The sequence below is a fragment of the Gymnoscopelus microlampas genome, assembly GCF_963454915.1.
Source record: "Gymnoscopelus microlampas genome assembly, chromosome: 10".
Classification (NCBI taxonomy): Eukaryota; Metazoa; Chordata; class Actinopteri; order Myctophiformes; family Myctophidae; genus Gymnoscopelus; species Gymnoscopelus microlampas.
In genome coordinates this window covers 47179613-47202322 of record NC_139947.1, presented here as the reverse complement: position 1 = coordinate 47202322, position 22710 = coordinate 47179613, and the positions used below count along the sequence as shown (strand labels likewise).

General features: G+C 45.1%; 1 protein-coding gene across 1 annotated transcript in view; it reads right to left on the bottom strand.

Moving 5' to 3' along the window:
• The window catches only part of kcnd3 (potassium voltage-gated channel, Shal-related subfamily, member 3), a gene marked incomplete at both ends in the record, with an annotated part of 255647 nt that extends 250933 nt beyond the window's left edge, over nucleotides 1-4714 (bottom strand). The window contains one exon of the mRNA XM_084068356.1: nucleotides 3609-4714. Coding sequence (XP_083924482.1) covers nucleotides 3609-4714 — 1106 coding nt within the window. The remainder of the gene's footprint in view (nucleotides 1-3608) is intronic.
• Nucleotides 4715-22710: the final 17996 nt, after the last annotated feature.

Here is a 22710-nt window from a genome sequence, read left to right as displayed (position 1 = left end):
ACACACACACACACACACACACACACACACACACACACACACACACACACACACACGACACTCACGCACATGTGAGAACAGAACAAGCATTGGTTATAGCAGTGCATGCCAGCGTTGTGTGCACGTGTGCACGAAATAGTGTGTGCCCATGTTTGTGTGTACTGTACTGAAGTGTGTTTATGACGTAAACCCGAGCAGAGAGCAGAATGTCAGGCAGGTTTACATTAGTCAGCAGATGTAGTGGGCCACATCATTAGTCACCCTGACACCCATTTCTAGACCCTGGTTTATTGATGAGGCCCGAGCTAAGCCCCACCTCCTGAACACACACGCACGTACACACACACACACACACACACACACACACACACACCCTCCTCTGCCACAGTGAACAGCAACAGGAGACCGGTTCAGTGTCTCAGGTCTCACTCTGCCCAGGAGAGGAGAAGGGCAGCTACATTGTGAGAGGGTGTAAATAAACCAAGCCTCAGCGTGGATCAAATCTGGTTCAGTGTGCCCTACACCACGGTGAAACCCTCATTGTTAATTTATCCATTTATAACTCTGAGAGAGTACAAAATGTTAAGGGTCCATTTGGTTACATTTGTGCACTCTCAGAGTTAAATTAACACTTGAGGGTTTTACTGAGGCGTGCGGAATGTGAACTAAGTTTGACAAACAATTTGATACACAGAGCGAATGACGAGGTTCTTTTTTCCCATTTGTCTCTCAACACAATGGTGTCTAGATGTGTCCATGCCAAAGGACCCCTAAACAGGAATCCATGGGTGTTTGGGGGCGTGGCGGAGTCCTCCATTGACTAGTAGCTGCACACATGTTTATGTTGATGAATACATAGGACCACAATGGAAACAAGTCCCTGGCTAGGACTTTAGTTTTTTGTGTTATCCTTTTAGCTCAAATGACTGTACCTTGTGCCGTTTACGTTTCTGTCTAATAAAGTATTCACTCAATCAATCAATCAATACAACACAGGTATCAGCATTGAGTTTATGAGGCGGATCGTATGCAGTGATGCATTTTTCTGACCAAGTGCAAAATGATGATGAAATGATTCGTTTTCCAAGCTCCTGGGCCACAAAATGGCACCAAATCCACAGAATAAGCACCTTTGAACCTGCAACACACTCACTGACGTCACTTCCCTTTCCTCTATTTCGCAGCTACTATAGGGCGTGACCATACTGTAGATATAGAAACCAAGATACCTCATTGGCCTCTGCAGTTCATTGGAGCGACCTGTATCGCCATTTTGGAGAAGGCAACCCCTTAAACCTCAGCATCGGTATTGTGGGGGAAGCTTTCGCTGAAAATAGCAGATCGACAAGCTCACAACGCGGCGCGTTGCGTCGCGTTGTGAGCTTGTCGATCTGCTATTTTCAGCGAAAGCTTTCCCCACAATAACGGAAAACCGAAAATACACTAATATTGAGCCCTGAGGGACTCCGGTTAGTTACCCATACAGTGGTTAATAGGCTCTATGCACAGCAGCCATATTGGGAATGAATTGGGCCCCTTCCTTACTTCCTTCACAGGTGTTCTCTGTTCCATTTAGTGTAGCACAGTGGTTGTCCCCCCATAAGTCTGAGAGTGTACAAATGGAACCAAATGGACCCTTACGGGTCCATTTGGTTCCATTTGTACACTCTCAGAGTTACACCCCCACCATAAGGGGCCATTTGGGAACCAAAATGGAGTGTTTCTAGTGAGCCAACATGCACAATATCAGCACCCTGACCAGAATGGAACAGAGCCTTCATTAGTATCAAGAGGACCAGTGCATTAACAGCACACAGAAGGAGCTGTCCAGAGAGAACCAGCTGCAGGAGGAAGTGGTGGGCCATCATCGTGTACATGCTGACAGCGTGGCAATGAGCTCAGAGCCATTCGTGGCCTCCTTGTCTGACATTTAGCAGAGGATGCTGCAATTTGTCAGCCTCCAGGTCTGACTCACACAATCACAACACAGTATGCTGCTCATAAAGGAGAATATTACCCATCCAGGCCCGACGGACGGTGCCACACACGGTGCAGACCCGTGAGTGTGCGTGCGTGCACGTGTGTGTGTGTATGCATGCGTGCACACACACGCACATATGCATGTGTCCATTTTAAGACATTAACCCAGATTGTGAGAGATGTATGTATGTATGGTTACACTCACAGTAAAACTGACTATGATATATAATGACAGGAGGAAATATATAGTGACATAAAAATGATGTAAAATCCAGGTCAGGATGACCCCCAGCTCACAAAATGAAACGATGCATCGCCACGCACGCTGTTCCATTTTGTAAAGCTAATTCAAGGCAATTTATGGGTTTGTAAAAGCAAAGGAAATAATTACCCAGGCCCAGGGCTGCAGGTTTAACTAGGCATACAGGCCTAGCAGTGCAAAAAAAATGGAAATGGGCCTAGCTGCCTTTTGAGATTGCGTTTTAATAACAATAATTATCTATGCCCAGTCAGTGTGGAAATGCAAACAACAGATCAACCCCCCCTTGCCATTTGAACATGCATGCACAGCATTAGTATATTCCCTGCTGCAGCATAAAGAAATCCATTTTCATGGCCAACGACAACAAACAAGTGTATGTTTCACAAAACAGGAAGCGCTGCTTTGTTGTGCTGCATGCTGGGGGAAGGGACTCGTATAAGACATGAAGTCCATGTTTTGGATCATTCTGAAATTGTGTTCCTTTCTACCCACAGTCAATAGAAAGGGGGGAGAGAGCTAACTGTATGCACTGTACTGTAGGTCGTGTTATCTTTCACTCCCTCTCTCTCGTCTCTTCTCGTTTTTTTGTCGTCGTTTCCCAGCAATGTTTTCTACCTTTTCCCCCATCGGTCCCTTCTATAATATATCATCCATCTGTGTACGTTCTCTGCCTGCCTTTTTACTCCCACAGGTGATGTGCAAAGGCCAGACTGTGGCACAGCCATTACGGAGAGAAAATAGGAGATTGTGATGGCTGCTGCTGCTCTTTGTCCCAGAAGACTATACTGTGTCTGCGGTCAAAATCACATCAGACAAACCTTCCCAATTGATTTTTTCTATGTCTTTTCTGTCACTGATTTGCAAAGCGTGCTTTCTGAACAGTGATCTGTGGTCTTCCCTTTGCAGTCACTGGTTTCTCTGACTAGAGAATGTGTTTCCAAGTCGAACCATGGGACCAGATAATCCATGAAGACCGGGAACGCATCTGTGTAATTTTTTGATTTCTTTGGCCATTCAAAAATAGCAGATATACAAGCTCATAGCGTGGCACCGAGTGCCGCGCTATGAGCTTGTAGATCTGCTATTTTTTTATAGCCAAAGAAATCAAAAAATGACACAGATGCGTTCCCAGTCTTAAAATGATAATCAAACACACCTGTGTAACACACACAGATACTGATTTAATGCAGGCACAGCTGACACACCTCTCACACACACACACACACACACGTGCGCACACGCACGCTCAAAGCGCGGACCCCAGGAAGACTAGCTGTCGCCACGGCGTCAGCCAATGGGGATCCATTCAATAAACAATCAACAACAAACAACAAAGAGTGGCGTCGGCACGGCGACTGTCTCTTACCCCAGCGTGGTCATGGTGACGATGGTGTACCAGAAGGAGGCCGGGATGCTGGTGAACTTGCTGGACGACGAGCCCTTCTCGGCGTAGAACATGACGGTGGCGAAGATGATGATGGCCATGGTGAGCGAGAAGAGCAGGAAGCCCAGCTCCGAGGCGCAGCTCTTCAGCGTGTAGCCCAGGATGCGCAGGCCCTGCGAGTGCCGCGAGAACTTGAAGATGCGGAAGACGCGGAAGACGCGCAGCGTGACGAAGGCGCCGCTCACGTCCTCGTTGTCCGTCATCACCAGGCCGATGTAGTACGGCAGGATGGCCACCACGTCGATGATGCTCATCACCGAGCGCGCGAAGCGGTAGCGGGAGGGCGCGGCGAACAGCCGCATCAGGTACTCCACGGTGAAGATCATGACGCAGGCCGTGTCCATGCAGAAGAAGGCCACCGTGTAGCGGTCGCCGCACGGGACGTCCTTGTGGTGCGGCGCCGTGCTGCAAGGGACCGTCTCCACCACGTTGGTGAGGACGGAGATGGCGATGAAGAAGCCGGTGACGTAGTAGAAGACCAGCGCCATGGTGGAGGTGTGCGGGTTCTCGAAGGCGCGCCACATGGCCTCGCGGGGGGTCATGTTGGGCGGCTTGATGTCCTTGTTCTCGTCGTCCAGGTCGTCCTGCAGCCGCTCGGCGTTCTCCCGCTTGCGGTCCTTGTACTCTTCGTAGCAGCAGTCGCCGATGATCTCCGGGATGATGCCGAAGAAGGAGAGCTCCTCGTCGTACGAGGTGATGCACTCGCCGCGCGGGTAGTGCAGCTTGCCCGTGCGGTAGAAGTTGAGCACGGCGCGGAACACGTCCGGGTCGCGGTCGAAGAAGTACTCGCCGGCCGCCTCGTCGTAGAAGAACTCCTTCTCGGAGCTGCCCAGCAGCGTGTCCGGGTAGCGGTCCAGCGTGTTCCGCCACGTCTGGAAGCGCCGCCCGCTGACGTTGAGCACGATCACCTCGTCCTTCCCCTTGTGCTTCTCGGCGGGCGCCACGGGCATGGGCAGGTTGGCCACGGGCATCCAGCCGATGGCCGCCGCCCGGGCGAAGGGGAGCCACGCCGCCACGCCGGCTGACATGGTGCTGAGTCGGGCGACTCCTCTGGGTGAGGGTGAGGGTGAGGAGGGTGAGGGAGGGGGAACAAGGCCGGCACCTTCACAACCACCAGCTTGACCTCAGCTCACTCACCATCTGCAGAGAGAGAGAGAGAGAGAGGGTTGGATGGACAGGGAGTGAACGAACGCCAGTGAGTTTATGTAAAGAGACAATGATGGGGAAACATGGACCAGAAGGCAGATGAATGAAGAGATAGGTATGTGAGAGAAACTGGATGGGGGGGGTGCCAAAAAAGGTATGGGCTTTACTGTGACAATGAAGACAATACTATAAGAGAGTGGTTTTCAACCTTTTTCACGTCAAGGACCCCCAAATTGACACAGATATCATATGCCAGGGACTCAACCATTTGATTTGATTTCTTGGGGGTCTTAATCTACACTGTATCATCATTATTAGTGTTCATTTAACTCTGAGTGTACAAATGGAACCAAATGGACCGATTAGGGTACATTTGGTTCCATTTGTACACTATCAGAGTTACAGACACACAAGGGTCAATTTGGTTTCTAACTATTAATTTGGCTGGGGACCCCCTGGAACCCCCTCAAGGACCTATGGTGGTCCCCGGACCACTGGTTGAGAACCACTGCTAAAAGACAATAATATAATTCAAAGGCTTACTATACTACTACTGTAGTAGTAGTCCAATACATAACATAAAACTATTGTTAATGCAAATAAAAAATACAAAAATATATATGTAGAAATGATGTGACAGAAGAATCATTCACAGTGCCTGCTGTGAACGACACACGCACGCACACACACACACACACACACACACACACACACACACACACACACACACACACACACACACACACACACACACAGCGCGCGCGCGCACACACAGCTGACACTTGCATCTAATCACATCCTATGTGTCAATTTGCTTAATTAGCTACTTAAAAGGCAATGCTTATCAGAAAGCCCTGTATTGAGTTACATGTATGTTCTCTGTATACCATTCGCACTAGAACTACCATAGAACAGATAGGGTTAGGGACACATAAGGGAAATGGTTTTCTTTTTCTTTACTTGGCAAAAAAAAAGGCACATTATTAGCCCCACAAACCGGTTATATTTCTACCCGTTATAAGAACAGCAGAGCTCTGCTGCTCCAGTACCATGAGATCCACATCAAACCTGTTGAACAGCAGGATGGACACAGTCTGTACCGTTACTACAGGACACTGACAGTTATGTCATCATAACTACATGTTTGACCTGACGTACATTAAGCTGTGTTTAAATTAAATACACAACATGGCTCTTAACGTACAGTAACAACTGTTGCAGCATTAAAAAGCAGGACAAATGGTCATTTAAATAGCAAACAGAAGTAACTGCAGCACTGTCTCCCGCCTTAACATATTGTTGTTTATTTATTTTTTGCCAAACAGATGGCCGTGTGTTAACTTACCGACATGTAAAAGTCTACATCCAGAGAAACGAGCCGTCCGTCTGCTCGCTGTGGGCTTAAGGTTCTTATTTATTCCTCAAAAAGGCGTTTCTGTAAAATCCATAAAGAAGTTGTTTATCCAAAAAAAGAAAAAGTGGCGGCTAATAATGATGGTGTGTGTGTGTGTGTGTGGGAAGCAGCGTAGCAGAGCAGTGCGTTATGCCCGGTCCAACGAGTCCATGATGTTACACACCGCGCTCTCTGCGCGAATATTCCTCCTGCCCAAAGACGCTCCTTCCTCTGTTTCCATCCGCCTGGCTGACTGTACAGATACACTGTAGCTACTGGAGTCTGGAGTACAGCGCGAGAGCTCTACTCTCTCTACCTCCCTCTCTCTCTATCTCTATCTCTCCCTCTCACACACACACACACACACACACACGCGCGCGCGCTCTCTCTCTCTCCCCCTCTCTCTCTCTCTCTCTCTCTCTCTCTCTCCCTCTCACATACACACAAACTCTCTCTTTTTCTCTCTCTCTCTCTCTCTCTCTCTCTCTCTCTCTCTCTCTCTCTCTCTCTCTCTCTCTCTCTCTTTCACACACACAAACTCTCTCTCCTCCTTCCCCTCTCTCTCTCTCTCTCTCCAAATGACTGGCAGACTGATGGATGCTTCCCTCCTCTCTCTCTCTCTCTCTCTCTCTCTCTCTCTCTCTCTCTCTCTCTCTCTCTCTCTCTCTCTCTCTCTCTCTCTCTCTCTCTCTCTCTCTCTCTCTCTCTCTCTCTCTCTCTCTCTCTCTCTCTCTCTCTCTCTCTCTCTCTCTCTCTCTCTCTCTCTCAGCACGGTGCGACCTGATGAAGTGACGACTGACCAAACCACGCAGTATATCTGAACCTAAACGGGACACAAAGCGAAGCAGAGACTGTGAGAATATAGGCTACTTTATGCCATTAACGCCCCGGCCCCCAAGGACCCCCTAGCTGAGAGAGATGTGAAGCAGGGACCCCCTCTATATTGTATAAAATTGTGTTTCAGATTAAACTTTTCTTTTTTTTACTTGGTCTGCTCTTTTTTCCTTTTACACCTACTTTTTGCCAAAAATAGCTTGTAGATCTGCTATTTTTGGCTAAAGTTCTCCTCAGAAAAGGGATGTTAGGGTTCAAGTGGTTCAGGTAAAAAAATAATAATCATATAACACAAAGATTTGGCGGACCCCCTGTAGTAACTCTGAGGACCCCCTAGGGGTCCCGGACCCCCTGTTGAAGACCCCTGATCTAAACCTAAACGGGATACATAGAGAACACGAGAATATAGACTACTACGTTATACCATTAATGCCTGTAATGAATCCGTATAAAGACATTAAAGAGGCAAACAGTAAATGAGGACAACGTGTGCCTCATTATACATTGACAACAACACACTGAACAGGAGTGATAATAAGATGATTGATGAGCTGCCATATCTTCCCTTGGGGTTATACTGTACTGTACTGTATGTGTTGAGTATGGTGCCAAGACTATATGATACACAGTACAACAGCAGAAGGAAAAGGCCTGGGATTTTTTCAAGGATGCTACAAATGGCATTTGATTGATGTATGAGCTAAAGCTGTATCTTCCCCAGGGATTATACGGCGGCTGACCAATCAGAGCTTCTAAAGTTCCACCGCACACTGCACTGGCAACATGACTTCATAATTCACAGCTGAGACATTGGAATATAGGAACTAAAACACATACGTACATAGAGGAATACAAGAACGTACGCCCCAAAACACGCTCGCCCCGGGTCAAATCCGGCGACAGAGGAGTGATCGCCACCAGGTATTCCTAAACGTAACCTCAGTAAAATGATGCCTAAACCTAACCTTATTCCTAAACGTAACCCCAGTAAAACGATGCCTAAACTAACCTTATTCCTAAACGTAACCTCAGTAAAACTATTCCTAACCTTGTTCCTAACCTTAACCTGAGTAAAACAAATACAAGAATACAAGAACCACTGGGGGCGAGTGTGTTTTGTGGCGAGCCTTCCGGTTACCTTATAGAGACACACACATTGTACCATCCTGGGTTCTCAAGGGTGGAATTACATTTCCTGATATGACACAGGGGTGCATTCATTGTGCTATTATTTAATTACTATTTGTATATGGGAATGCGTAATGGGATTGTGTGATGGGCATTTAATGTGTTGTTCCATGTTGATTCTTTTGCTATTTATGTTGATACAGTATGTGTATGTATTTGACCATGGGGGGAAAGGGGGAAATAGTGTTTCTATAACTGACTGTTAAAACTTTTTGCATTTGTGGCAGATTCTAAGTTTGATGTATACCTGCCTGGTATCCAAGTTATTTTGTAGCATTCAATTGTTTTCTTTGCACTCTATGCACTTGACTATATTTACAGTATATCGTTTATTTTAGGGTTCATGCCACTTACCAAAATCTTGCACGTTGTAAATTGTTCTGGATAAGAGTGTCTAAATGCTAAAAATTGTAAATTGTCACTGCCCGAACTTATCTAACCAAAGGAAATGTTATTTTCTCATTGTCTTTGTGAATAACTAATGCAATATGTGATAAACGAACTACGACCACCATTCACATCTCTCTTTCTCTCTCTCTCCCCCCCTATAGCAGGTAGAGGAGAGTCGGGGGTATATTCTTTAGAACTTGATATTCCCTGTTTATATTCTCCTCTGATGGCCTGGCCCTCAGTGGTGCCTGGTTACTGTCACCACATGTAGGTTTATTCATTGAAAGCAGACATTCCAAAACAAAAGTGCTCCAGCAGTGGAAAAGCTCTCAGAGCCAGCCAAGTCTACAGTGAGGAGAAGCAGTGCAGGGGTCAAGCTTATATACGTAAGCCTGGGTTTCCATGAGGCATTACAATGAGGCATGGACAGCAAGTAATACCATCCCTCTATATCTCCTGGAAGTTATTCACTGCATACTGAAGGGATAAATTCAAAATATTCTGAACTGCAGGGATGGAGTCTGATCCAGGTTTCAAGCATGAAGTTCTGGATATATTTAACCCATTAAGACCGGGAACGTGTCATTTTAAGATGTCTTTGGCTAAAAAAAATAGCAGATATACAAGCTTACTGTATACAGAGTGCCACGTTATGAGCTTGTAGATCTGCATTTTTTTTTAAATATAGTGATTTTTTTGCAAGTCTTTGAATATATATATATTTTTTAAAGCGAACATTTGTAACTCAAATCTTTGCTTCTGGGGGATTCTTCAAATGTCGTCTAAGTCCTAACAGTTTTTTGAAAAAACGTATGTTGCTATAATATCAGTGGTTTTCAAACTCTTTCATGTCAAGGACCCCCAAAATGACATGTATTTTGTTGGCTTTAAAAATATATATATTCAAAGATTTGCACACATTTTCCACGATTTTTCAAAAAAATTGCAGATGTACAAGCTATGAGCTTGTATATCTGCTATTTTTTGAATTGCCAAAGAAATCTTAAAAATGCTTTCCCGGTCTTAATGGGATAAGACAACAGGTGATGTCATTTACATCATCCCTCCAGGTAATATAATTCAGAAAGACGTATGAGTCACTTTAGTTGTACATCTTCAGTGCTTTACTAGATGCAAATTTAGGTGTGGGTGACTTGGGCGCCCCAAGGCACCATCTTGCCAGGGCGACATGGGGCGAAAAAAAAAAACGTCATCACGTCATCTTGTGGGTTAACCTTGTCACAGTGGGTGCCCTGATTATAGTTTGTGTGAGCTACAGTATAGGCAAGCTACTGCCTGGAATGGTCTCCCACTCAGCCGTCTGAGATGGGGATGGGGGGGCGGGGGTAGGTTGACATCACCTCAGGTCTCCCCACTAGAAGCCAGAGGGGAGTGGAGGAATCTATCAAACAACCCACCTCTAACTAAGTAACTACTGTACTAATGAGATAATTATTGTTAAAATCAGTCAGCTACAGTTTTGTCACCACAAAATGCGATCAAATATACCACAATTCATTCATAATATCATGGTATAGTTTCACAGACACATTTGTTTCTGGTATGTACAACATTTAGTTAAGAATAATATAAAACCAGTCTGCATACCACCAAGGTACAGTAATAGTCTTGGTTGACAATGTTGCGGAACAGGTGTAGTATACCTGGGGTGACCACACTCTTGATCATTGTTACACAACATTTCCGAGATGGATAAAAAGCTCTTCTCCGCCCACCGTTTGGAAACTCTGACCACAGCTCCATGCAACTGATATACCGGCCTACAAGCAGAGGCTTAAAAGAGAGCCGGTCGTTGAGAAGGAGGTGCCAATCTGGTCGGAGGATACCTACAGACTCTGTAGTACAATCCTTTTTTCACCAGACTGACTGGGAGATGTTTAAGGAGACCGCCGGTAACAATGTCAACGAGCTCTCAGGACTCCGTCACTGGTTCTATCTGTAAGTGCATCGATGACATAGTTCCTACAAAGACAGTTCGGATCTACAGTACCCCAACCAGAAAATTTGGCTCGACAGCGGAGTACGCATCGCACTACATGCACGCGATGCTGGTTTCAGATCCGGCCATGTCCAATCATGCCGACCTCAATAGGGCCATCAGGAGGGCGAAGAAGGAGTTTGATGCAAAGATGGAAGACCAGTTCATCAGGGACACGTGGTAGGCGGTACATAATTTGACGGACGGCAAAGCGAAAACCATAAGCGAAGTGAACCTGCCTGCCTCCCTTCTTGATGAATCTACTTCAGCCGGTTCGAGACCGGCTCCTCCCGCGGGGAAACCTGCCAGGGCCAGCAGCGACAACAACAACATCAACCAGGCAGCGGCAGCACCAGCAAGGGAGAGCAGCCCAATAGCCATCTCGGAGGACGAAGTGCGCATAGCCTTCAAGAGAGTCAACATCAGGGGCGCCCGCTGGCCTAGCGTTCCAGGCGCATACCATTATACGCTGGTAATCCAGTTTGACAGTGTGTCGCGGGTTCGACTCCCAATCCCGACGACCTTTGCTGTCTGTCACCCCCCATCTCTCTCCCCATTTCCTGTCGGCCTGCTGTCCTGTCAAATAGGGGTATGGAAGCCCCCCCAAAAAAAGAGAGTCAACATCCGAACCGACACCAGGTGGTGAGAATGGGCAGTATCACATCCGACACCCTGGCCCTCGGCACTAGAGCACCCCAAGGATGCGTGCTGAGCCCTCTCCTCTACTCCCTGTACATGCATGACTGCGCAGCCACACACGACTCCAACATCATCCTGAAGTATGCCGATGACACGACAGTGATTGGTCGCATTATCAACAGCGATGAGTCTGCCTACAGAGATGAGATCAGTTGACTGGCACTCTGGTGCCAGGAGAACAGCCTCACCCCCAACATCGACAAGACTAAGGAGCTGATCGTGGACCGGAGGAGGCAGAGGAGAGAGCATGCACACGTCTTCATCGATGGAGCTGCAGTGTCAGCGAGTTCAAGTTCCTTGGAGTACACATCGAGGAGGAGCTCAAGTGGGACTCACACACGTGTGGAAAAAGCCCCAGCAGCGACTATACTGGTTTCACTGCCTGAAGAAGTACAGAGTTAGCCCCGCCCACATCCTCAGACTACCGTAGTATCAACGGCCAGACTAGCCCTGGTCCAGAGCGTTAGTGAGTTCTCTCTAATGCCCTGCCAGGCACTCGGCTCTGCTCTGCTCATAGACAAGGAATTCCACAGTGGAGCAACCAAAAACATTTTTTCCTTCCGGTGAAATATTTTCTTTTCTGGACAAAAAGGTGTATTTTACAGAGTAGGTGGGGTGCTGAGAGGCTTCCCACCTCCGAGAACAGACTTTCAACAACACAAAACAGCCTTTGTTTTGGTGAGTAGCGAAGCGGTTTGGTTTATTTTTTACTACAATTGGAGCCCTCGCAGGGCAGTGGAATTCCTTGTCTATGAGCAGAGCCGGGCGCCTGGCAGGGCGTTACAGAGAACTCACTAACGCTCTGGACCAGAGCTAGGGCCAGACCACCAAGGTTTATGAACAGCTTCCACCAGGCTACCATCACGACTGTGTTGGACAAGGCATGACCACCGCCTGTCATCAGGTTGGCCTTGGACTTTTGCTTTCCTCATGGACCTACCTTTGGATTGGACCAGTAAAGCAACCTTTTGTGGACTATGTGGTTGAACTTGACACTTGGCGATACTCTTGCACTAATGTCCTGAACAGTATATACCAGCTAGTTATGCTCACGTACCGTATTTCTAAACCTCGTGTACACAATGTTTGATAGATAGATAGATAGATACAGTACCTTTATTAACCTGCAGGGGAAATTCAGTCGGCCAGAGGCGGCACAGCAGTGTTGATTTCGTCGACTAAAACTATGACGAAAAATGTCCGTCGACCACCTTTTTTCACTGACAAAAACTACATAAAAACAAAACAAAAACTAAGCTACGATGACTAAAACTAAGACTAAATATATGGACAATTTTGTCAACAAATAAAAACTAGACTAAAACGTTAGTGAGGGACTAGTGGAGACGAGATCCAGTATTACTAAAAGACGAGTCATCTTATGTTTGGTTTCGCTCGGGTGTTGCACTCTGAAAATAGCAGATCTACAAGCTCACAACGCGTCGCGCTGCGACGCGTTGTGAGCTTGTAGATCGGCTATTTTCTGCCATTAAAATCAGCTATTTTCTGCCATTAAAATCAGCCATTACGACGCCATCAAGGCACAAAATACGCTTTAGTCGACTAAATGAACTGTACATTTAGTCAACTATAATCCGATGATATTTAGTTGACTAAAACTACACAAAAACTTAAACATTTCAGATGACTGAAATATGACTGAAACTAAATGAAATTGTATTCAAAAGACTATGACTAAAACTTCTAAAAATCTAAATTTGCTGTCAAAATCAACACTGTGGCAAGGCAGTTAAGGTTACAGAGTTACAGGTAAAGAGTAAGGAATGTCATTAGAGGTCAGTCTTTGAAACAACTAATTATTCCAGGTTAAGTTACGGTTGACCTGGCCACGCGACCATCGGCCTACCGTACCCGAGGAAGAGGATGGACATGTAAATATGTAGATAACTTGTTGTCTCTTTTAGATTCCTTCTGTTTTCATCCTTCTCTTTTATACAGTTTCATTATAATAATATACTGTATGTAGCTTGCAGTAAAAACAATCTAGCTCATCATTTACTTGGTTTACCTTCACTGAGGTGACAATTAAAGGTGTTCTGTGATTGTAATTAGGTCTTGAGCTCAGTAAGGGGAATTTCCATTACTGTAAGCGAACTTAATAAGTATAGTGCTGATATTATGAAACATTTGTGATATATTGAGACTTATGCCTACCATTACCCATGTAGGTTGTATGGTTCCTTTCGTTCCTAGTTTGAAAATTGGATTCATCGTTCATAATGACATGTAGCTTTAATTGTGCAACAATTGTATTTTTCTCCTGGAGGTCCCCAAGGCCAAATTAAAGACGCCCCCCTCTCTCACTTCCTTCAAAACCACACTAAAAACCCACTCTTCTGGATAGCCTTTCCCAGTTTAGGTCTAGTTAAGAGTGGTCTCTCCAGCCCATGCTTAACTTTTTATTGATTTTGATCTAGCACTTATGTCCATATTGTTATCGTTTTTATTTATTTTTTACTTTTTTATTAAAGTTGGTTCCTTCCTTTCCTTTTGACTTTGGGTACTTAGAAAAGTGCTATATAAATCTGAGCTATTATTATAATTATTATTTAGGTTAGGTTGTCAGGCTCATACAGTTTCCCAATGCAAATGCACGGACACTTCTGAAATATTTTGGACCCCCCCCCCCCTTTGGCACTGGCCAGGATGAAGAGCCATCTAACCCCTGAGACACACACGTGTCTTGTCTTCATAAACAATGTCTGAGCCTAAGGATGAGGATGGATGAAGACCCATTTTCTGCCACTTTCCCCCAGCAGCAATCATCAGGTGAGCCTGTGCGTGTGTGTGTGATTTGTGTATGTGTGTTGTTTCAAATGTATGAATACATATTGTTATTATTGTTATTAGAAAGGGGCAGGGTTCGACGTTTAGGGGCGTGCCTGGTGGAGGGGAAAGGAACTGGTTGGAATAACGTGTTCCTTCCACGTGCTACGTCCTACCGGGGAAACGTCCCCCCCCAATTTATATAGTAAAATCAATGTTGATTTAACTCTGAGAGTGTACAAATGGAACCAAATGGACCCGTCAGGGTCCATTTGGTTCCATTTGTACACTCTCAGAGTTACAGACCCATAAGGGTCCATTTGGTTCCTATCCATCATTTAGCTGGGGACCCCCTGGAACCCCCTGAAGTACCCCTGGGGGTCCCCGGACCCCACTTTGAGAACCAATGGCTTAGGCAATTGGCACTGGGTGAAAAAATGGGTTACAAAAATCATGTGATAAAAATGTAAGAGAAAACATACGTTTACATTGCCAAAGCACGTGTCAAAATATAATAAAAACAGTTGAAAATGGGGAAAGTATATACAGTTGGAGGGGGTACAGCAGTGTGTAAACAGAGCTATGTCACATTGCGTTGTTATACATGGGTTTTGAGACAAATAGCTTTTGTCACTTTTAGACATATGCGCAGGAGGTCTACTCTAGAGGTCTACTCGGGACACTCGATGGCTAGAACTGCCACTGAGTGCCCTGACTGGATGTCAATCAAATCTATAGTGTGCATTGCAATACAGTATCAATGTCAGCAATGACCTACATGTGAACAATGGTAAATTAAGTGGCTGTGCATTTCACATCATTCAATGCTCTGCAGAACAATATGCACCCTTAATTGAACCTACCGGGACCCTCTTCCTCAATACGGAGCCCACTGGAATATCTATAAAGTTGGACCTCAGTGCACACGCACACGCACACACACACACACACACACACACGCACACGCACACGCACACACACACACACACACACACACACACACACACACACACACACACACACACACACTTGACAAGCCGGTCACGGCCAGTGAGAATTAGTGTTATGAAAGGTTCAATCAGCTTCACAAAGCCATCCAATCAGAATCACAGTTACAAAGCCATCCCGGAGAATCAACTTCACAAAGAAGCCATTCAAACAGAGTCACTGTTGCAAGGCCAACCTCCCAGGATTGGTTTCACAAAGCCATTCACTCACAATCTCCGTTACAAAGCTGCCAGGTCAGAATTGTTACATCCATACTATATGACAATCACTGTTAAAGGAGAGATCCGGCCATTTTAGGTTGTGTCAACCAGAACCTGGCGTCTGTGAGAGAAACAAGCAACCAGCGTCATCTCGTTCTGCACGAACGGTAGCTTGTGCGCGACATTCAGCACATGTTTGAGTATCATGAGACTCCACCATGAGCAGTAGTAGAGAAAAAACTAACTTTGCATCGGCTTTCATGATTTTCACTCTTACACACGTCTCCCATTATGCCGCTGTAAGGGGTCTGCAGAATGGACAACAGGGGCAGAACTGGAAAAATTCAACGTTCCTTTTTATGTTGGTGAGTGATTAGCGACACATCAAACACACAACCTAAAATGGCCGGATCTCTCCTTTAATAACTTTCCTATCAGAATAGTCATTACAAATGCCATTCTCTCAGAATTGCTGTCCTTGGGTTATATGGGTTTGCAACCATCGTGGTGCATCCGGCTTTGTCGGGCGTCTATGCGAACGCAATTGGCCCATGTTCGGAGGAGGGAAGCCGGGTGGGGAGGGTGATATCGGTCATTGCACGTACAGTACTCCTACAGGCTGGGCGGGGCGGCACCTGTCGGCAGGGAGTGTTGGGCGGGAGGAGTAGGGCGAAGGCTCTACGTCTTCCTGGTTGGGGCTCCTCTCTGGTAGGTGAGCCAGTAGGATACGACCGCAACGACAACACAGAAATGTGTGTGGGGAGAAATGATTCGGCATAACGACTAAATTGGGGTGGAAAAAGGGGCAAAAAAAACAATTGTTTACTCCAAATAATGTATATATTTTTAATTAAAGGTAGGGTAAGTGATATATATATGTTTTTATTTATTTATGTTAAAGTACTATATTCTGATAGTAATCATTGCTACAGAGCGTTTGTTCAGTCATATGGGTCTCTCCAGCTCTTTAGTAAACAGAATATAGTAGATTTTCAGGTAGGTGACAACATTTCAATCAGGAGAGGGCACTGAAAATGCATTTTCTGTTTAATAAAGAGCTGGAGAGACATGGGAGACTCCTTTTACTGAACAAACACTCTATAGCAAGGAGTACTATCAGAATACGCTATTCAACACTTATTTTAACCAAAGCAAATCACTCACCCTACCTTTAAAAGAAAATTGCTGTTATTAACCAGCCATTGCCAATCAGAATCATTGTTTCAAAGCTGTCCAATGATATTCACCGTCATTAACAAGACCATCACACCAATCATAGCATTATATACCGTTATTTACTGTTTTAACCACAAAGCTGTCCAAACGGAGTGGCTGTTACAAAGCTGTCAAAAATCATTGATACAAATACATAAAGACTTATGTGCTCATGTATTCACAAACGTAGTAAAACTCAGAGGAGACACACTTACACTACAATACTGTATCGACTGAAAGTCACATAAATCACATCTAAGACTTGAGAAATTGTTTGTTAAACTGCCACCCCAAAAAAACCCAGACACACTCAAACAAACTCAACAAAGCATGAAATACTTTTCCCGACTGAGTGATTCCAAAAGACTCAAATGTCACCGAACAACAAGGTGAGGCTTTCCATGGTCAGTTGTCCACTGTAATTCTCCGATGACATCAAATCGACATTAAAGCCAAAATCCATCCGGTCCTGCTCTGCCACACAGAGACACAGACTGGCCATGCTCGACTGCTAAAAGAATCCGAAACCTCTTGGACTCATTGAGTGCTTGACAGATTTCCTCCACACAGTATGCAGTGCTACTAGTGCTAAGAGTTCTCAACTTGAGATGTGGAAAAGCCATTCTCCGCACAGAGTCAGTCCCTCATTCACTGTCAGTATATAGGCCTACTCAATTACTGTACTTAAGTACAATTCTGGGCTATTTTTTACTTTACTGGAGTATTTCCAATTTTCAATACTTTTACTTCTACTCCACTACATCTCAGAGACGAATATTGTACTTTTAATCCACTACAATTATTTGAAAACTTTACTAAATACTTGGTAGATTTTGATTATTATGACAAAACATACATTAACCACTTCAGCCCTACATTTTGGCTATTTGAAAATAGCCGATCTGCAAGCTCACAATGCGTCGCGATGCGACGCATTGTGAGCTTGTAGATCTTCTATTTTCAAAAATTGTTTTTATACATCTATCTATATATACAATTTGAATCCTGCGCCATGTCGGTTGTCCGTATGCGACGCCAGTGTGACGGTGTGACGTAATCTGACATCACGATGACAACGCCAGTGTGACGTAATCTCACGACAGCATGACATCACATCACATCCTACCTATAAATTCTAGGATGCCGTCAGATCGCACCAGTTCGACGGCTTCCATAGTGATAAATACTAATAATCTATACAAGGAACTCTCTCCACCACAAGAACTCTCTCCACCACAATGACGACAACTTCACCAAAGCCACAACGGCTGGAGATACCAGACATGGCGCACTGCAAAGTGAACGACGCGTCACGCTAGACGTTCGGGCCGCGTAGCGGCCCGAACTTCTAGTATATATACAATTTGAATCCTGCGCCATGTCGGTTGTCCGTATGCGACGCCAGTGTGACGGTGTGACGTAATCTGACATCACGATGACAACGCCAGTGTGACGTAATCTCACGACAGCATGACATCACATGACATCACATCCTACCTATAAATTCTAGGATGCCGTCAGATCGCACCAGTTCGACGGCTTCCATAGTGGGTTTTGGTCATTGGAGAGGTGATGCACGTCACCTCTTTCTGAAGTGGGTACTTTCAAAGCCTGCCGTGGATTTAGGAGAGCACAAAACTCTCTCTCACACTGTGAGGTGCCTGTAAGGTGGCACTGCAAAGTGAACGACGCGTCACGCTAGACGTTCGGGCCGCGTAGCGGCCCGAACTTCTAGTTTTATACATTTTTTATATTTGAAAACTGGTGAATTGTGGGACATTCTGCATAATGACTACTTTCTACTGTTGGTACTTTAAGTACATTGTTTATGATACCAATACTTTTGTATTTTTACTCAAGTAAATGTTTAATTCCAGACATATAAATTGTAACAGAGAATTTATTTTCTACATTGCAGTATTGATACTTTTGCTTAAAAAAATGTGAGTACTTTTTCCACTGCTGGGCCTAGTGCAGTTTGGACAAAATCACAGCAGCGTTAGAGAATCGTGATAACGAGGGGTTTTTGTTTTGTTATGAAGACCCACACACCAATCTTTACGCCAGAAGCAGTGAGGTCATGCTTTCTTGCGCTAATTTCCATTCAAAACCTGCTGAAAAGGAGTGAGGAATTCAGTAAGACATGTGTTAACGCTGACATCCAAGCCGACTTAAAGTCAGGGTACGCTGTTCAGACCATAATAGCATTACGTCCCCCTGAGACTGCATGTTATATACGCCTAATCGCCTATAGCCTACTGTATACCATACATCTGTCCTCGTTGCAGCCCTCAATCCTCTCTGTGATAGATGTGAGATAAAGGGCCATGTGGTGGATCCCAGGTTGCTTAATTCTCTGATCTGATAAGCATAGAACACTGATGGAAACATTGAGGTAAAGGTGACAGGCGGCAGCCCCCAATCTATCACTCTTCATGTAACCCCATGGCATCACGACTGACTGACTCACAACTGAATGCTGATCATCAACTTCAAGACACGATTACGTCCACACATGCAGGCACAGAGGCACGCACACACGCACACAGGGACACAAATATTATAGGTGCAGTAGGGTTACATTCACAAAATCATGGCATATGTTTTCATGATACAATAGGCATGTCACTCAGTACTCTACGGGTATAAGTAACAGCGTCTCCGCCATATATGGCCAATTATAGCAGAGATAGCACAATACTTTGCCAGCCTTTTTGCCTCCTTTTTGGGCATCCCAAGTTGTTGAAGCCCTCTAACAACTAGTCTGTGGGTATGTCCCAGGCTGCCGAATATATAAAAACAAATAGTCTGCACCTATAACCTAGCTCTGAGATGGTATGTTTTGCCAATGTAAACGTATGTTTTCTCATGCCAATAAAGCCCTTTGAATTGAAATGTATGTAGGAGTGGTTGGTATTTAATGACCTTGGTCATAAAGGCCTCCTCTAGGCTAAGGTCAAAGGTGCATGCTATCTCTAACACAGACACTTCCCTGGAGTCTTCATTCACCACAACAACATCTGGTGTATTAGCTGTCAAATATGTAAAGATGTCTGGGTTATCACAGAGATGGAACATGGATGAAATGACACGGGAATGTTTGTACATTCTCACTGTAGATGCATGATATTTTGATACTGTATGTCCTTCGCTATGAGCTCCACTATTCTATCATGATGTGCTATGTACTGTACATCCCTTTGTATGCATAACAGTCATTCAAGATGTGCGACAGTGTTTCCACACACGCGCGCGCGCACACACACACACACACACACACACACACACACACACACACACACACACACACACACACACACACACACACACACACACACACACACACACACACACACACACACACACACACACACACACACACACACACACACACACACACACACACACACACACTATTTTGGTAAACACCCTAGCGCTGCAGAAAAGAAGCAGAAATACACAGCCTTACAAGTACAGCACACACACAAAATGTCTCTCCTATGTCTTTGCTTTGCTTTGCCACCCGAGTCAACTTACAGTAAGAATGTGAGACTGTTTTGACATCCCCCTCTCTCTGTGTGCATGTGTTTGTTTGTTTGTTTGTTTGTTTGTTTGCTTCCTGAGGTTCAATTATTCATAAAATTCCACCACAATTATTCATAAATTCCCCTCAACCTACCTGCTTTGGTGTGTCTAATCCCCATTAGGTGTCTGAAGTCTTCCTTTGGGGATTTAGTATCTCACTGTGGCAGAGTTTGCCCGCGCTGTGCCAACACACAGACTTGGCAGCCCTCTGCCGTGCGGTGCAGGCAGGCGGGCAGGCAGGCATGGCAGTCAATGGCACGCGGGCACACACTGTAGAATGTGCCCCTGGCCCCCGTCCAGCACATAGAGCCTAAAGTCAACCTATTCCAGAATCAACCCCCAAATCCGCTGAAATGCTGAGCTTTTGCTTGCTCCTAACGATGCTACGGGTTGTATAGGAGCATCCTGCACACCTCCCCGACTCATCCTTTGAGAGGTTTGAGATGAGATCCTTTCATTTTTATCCCACAATTTTGTAACCCAATTTTTTTTCACCCGGTGCCAATTTTCTAAGCGGTCCTGGGCGCTACACTCCCCCCACCAGCCTAGGGAGCCCAGGGCCGAGCTCATGCCTCCTTCAATGCACGAGAGCCAACTGACCTTCTTGTCACCTGACAGGGGGGGAGTTTCCCCGGTTGGACGTAAGCGCGTGGAAGGAACACGTTATTCCAACCAGTTCCTTTCCCCTCCATCAGGCGCCCCGGCTGTCATGGGGGAGGCGATATAGTGACCAGGATTACTACATGTTTTTTGTGCAGGGTATTAACTACCCTAGGAGACACGGGGAGAACATGCAAACTCCACACAGAGTGAGATCCTTGGTGAATTGTTTTGTTTACAGAGGTGCTGTATACTGTACACTCTTCACAGCATGATACCAAAACTACATGATAATACAGGGTAAAGGATCCTTGAATATCCCACACATAGGAATAGGATAATGATACAGTGAATTCCAATGGACTGTATACGAACATAACTCACTCTTCACTTTGCCATGCACGCTACTCAAAAGTTTGTGCAAGGTCACGTGTCAGATGGTCCGTACGGTGAAGACACTGGCTGGAGGATTCCTCAGACAAGTATATCGAGGAGAAAAGGCCTTGAATCTCACTTCTGCCTCTTTGTGTTTCTAATCCTCTCGTTCCTCTTTGAGGTGGGGGGTGGGGGGGGTAGGGGAGGCAGCGTTTGACCTTCTAGACGTATCCCAACTCCAATGGAGGATTCAGCATCAGTCACGAATCCTGACAATGCCTACCCAGTGGCAACAACAACCCATTAAACTTTCAGCTGCTACAGTATTAGTTATTGATTTCAGTCATTTGAAATTCTCAAGGAGTGACTCGTGGACATGAACTCCTACAGGCTGACAGACTCTTACAGACTCCTTCAGAAGCCTTGTGCATTGTCCACGTATGATGCCCAGCGCTGGGAGACCCAAATGAGCGTCGAAAAAGAGGCGCGTCGAGGAGTACGTACACTCCAGAGGGCTCCTCTTCTCTGCACTTCTTGAAAAATAGTTGCATCAAAATAATTTTGATGCAAGTTTACTGAGCTACTGAGCTACTGAGCTTAATGTGTGTAAACCGACATTAAGTTCTAAAAAGAAACCGCCAGGGAACGAAGGACAGAAAAGAAATAGACTGTTTATATCTGGGTGATCAATTCCCTATACGAGAAAGTTAATTATGGCACAACATTTTGTTGACAAGCAAGGAGTTGGACCAATTTACTTCCGTTGTCAAACCCTCAAGAAGAAACATACTTGTTTGAAATGTTTATTTGTTTGAAAAGCTTTTTGTCCCTACGTTTCACGGAGCCCAAGAAAATTGGGGATGAATCTGAGGTGTTTTAGTGAAGGAATTCCAAGGCAGCCAATTAGTGCAATATACAACTGTGAATGGGATCAGATGTTGAATTATTAATATAACATGAACATGGCCAGAAGACATTATAGCATTATGGACTATAAGAGCATTGAGTCATCATTTGATCTGGATGATATTACTATGGATTTAAAGGGGCTTTTGGAGATACATATACAGTAGATAGTAGATAGGCTACAGTATAGCGATGAGAGAATACATCCTATACAGAGTTATGATTGCCAACACACCCGACACCTGCAGTTTTGCCACGTGAACGCTAGCGTCCCTATTCTAGCCGGGCAAACATTCGTTCGAAATAGCAGACCTACAAGCTCGCAACGCATCGCGACACGACTCATTGTGAGCTTGTAAATCTGCCATTTTGGGCAAAGAGATTTGTTTTTTAGACAGAAAAAAGGAGCAGACCTATTTTAGAGCCCTGGGGGACCCCAGTCAAGGTTTTACAGTAAAGGTTTAGAGTAATTAAAGATCACGTTTGAACATAATGGGATAACAATAGGTCGGGGAGTGATATTTCCCTATAGGTTTGTATCCTTGATGTTTTTTTCAAGATCTTTCATATATCCCTTGCTTTGGAAAAGGAAAGTCTATACATCCACATCCACATCATAGCAAAACCTTTCATTGTAACAACTAGTTTCTGACACGACTGCAGTATCACTTGATAGGCTCATAACACAGTGACATGAAT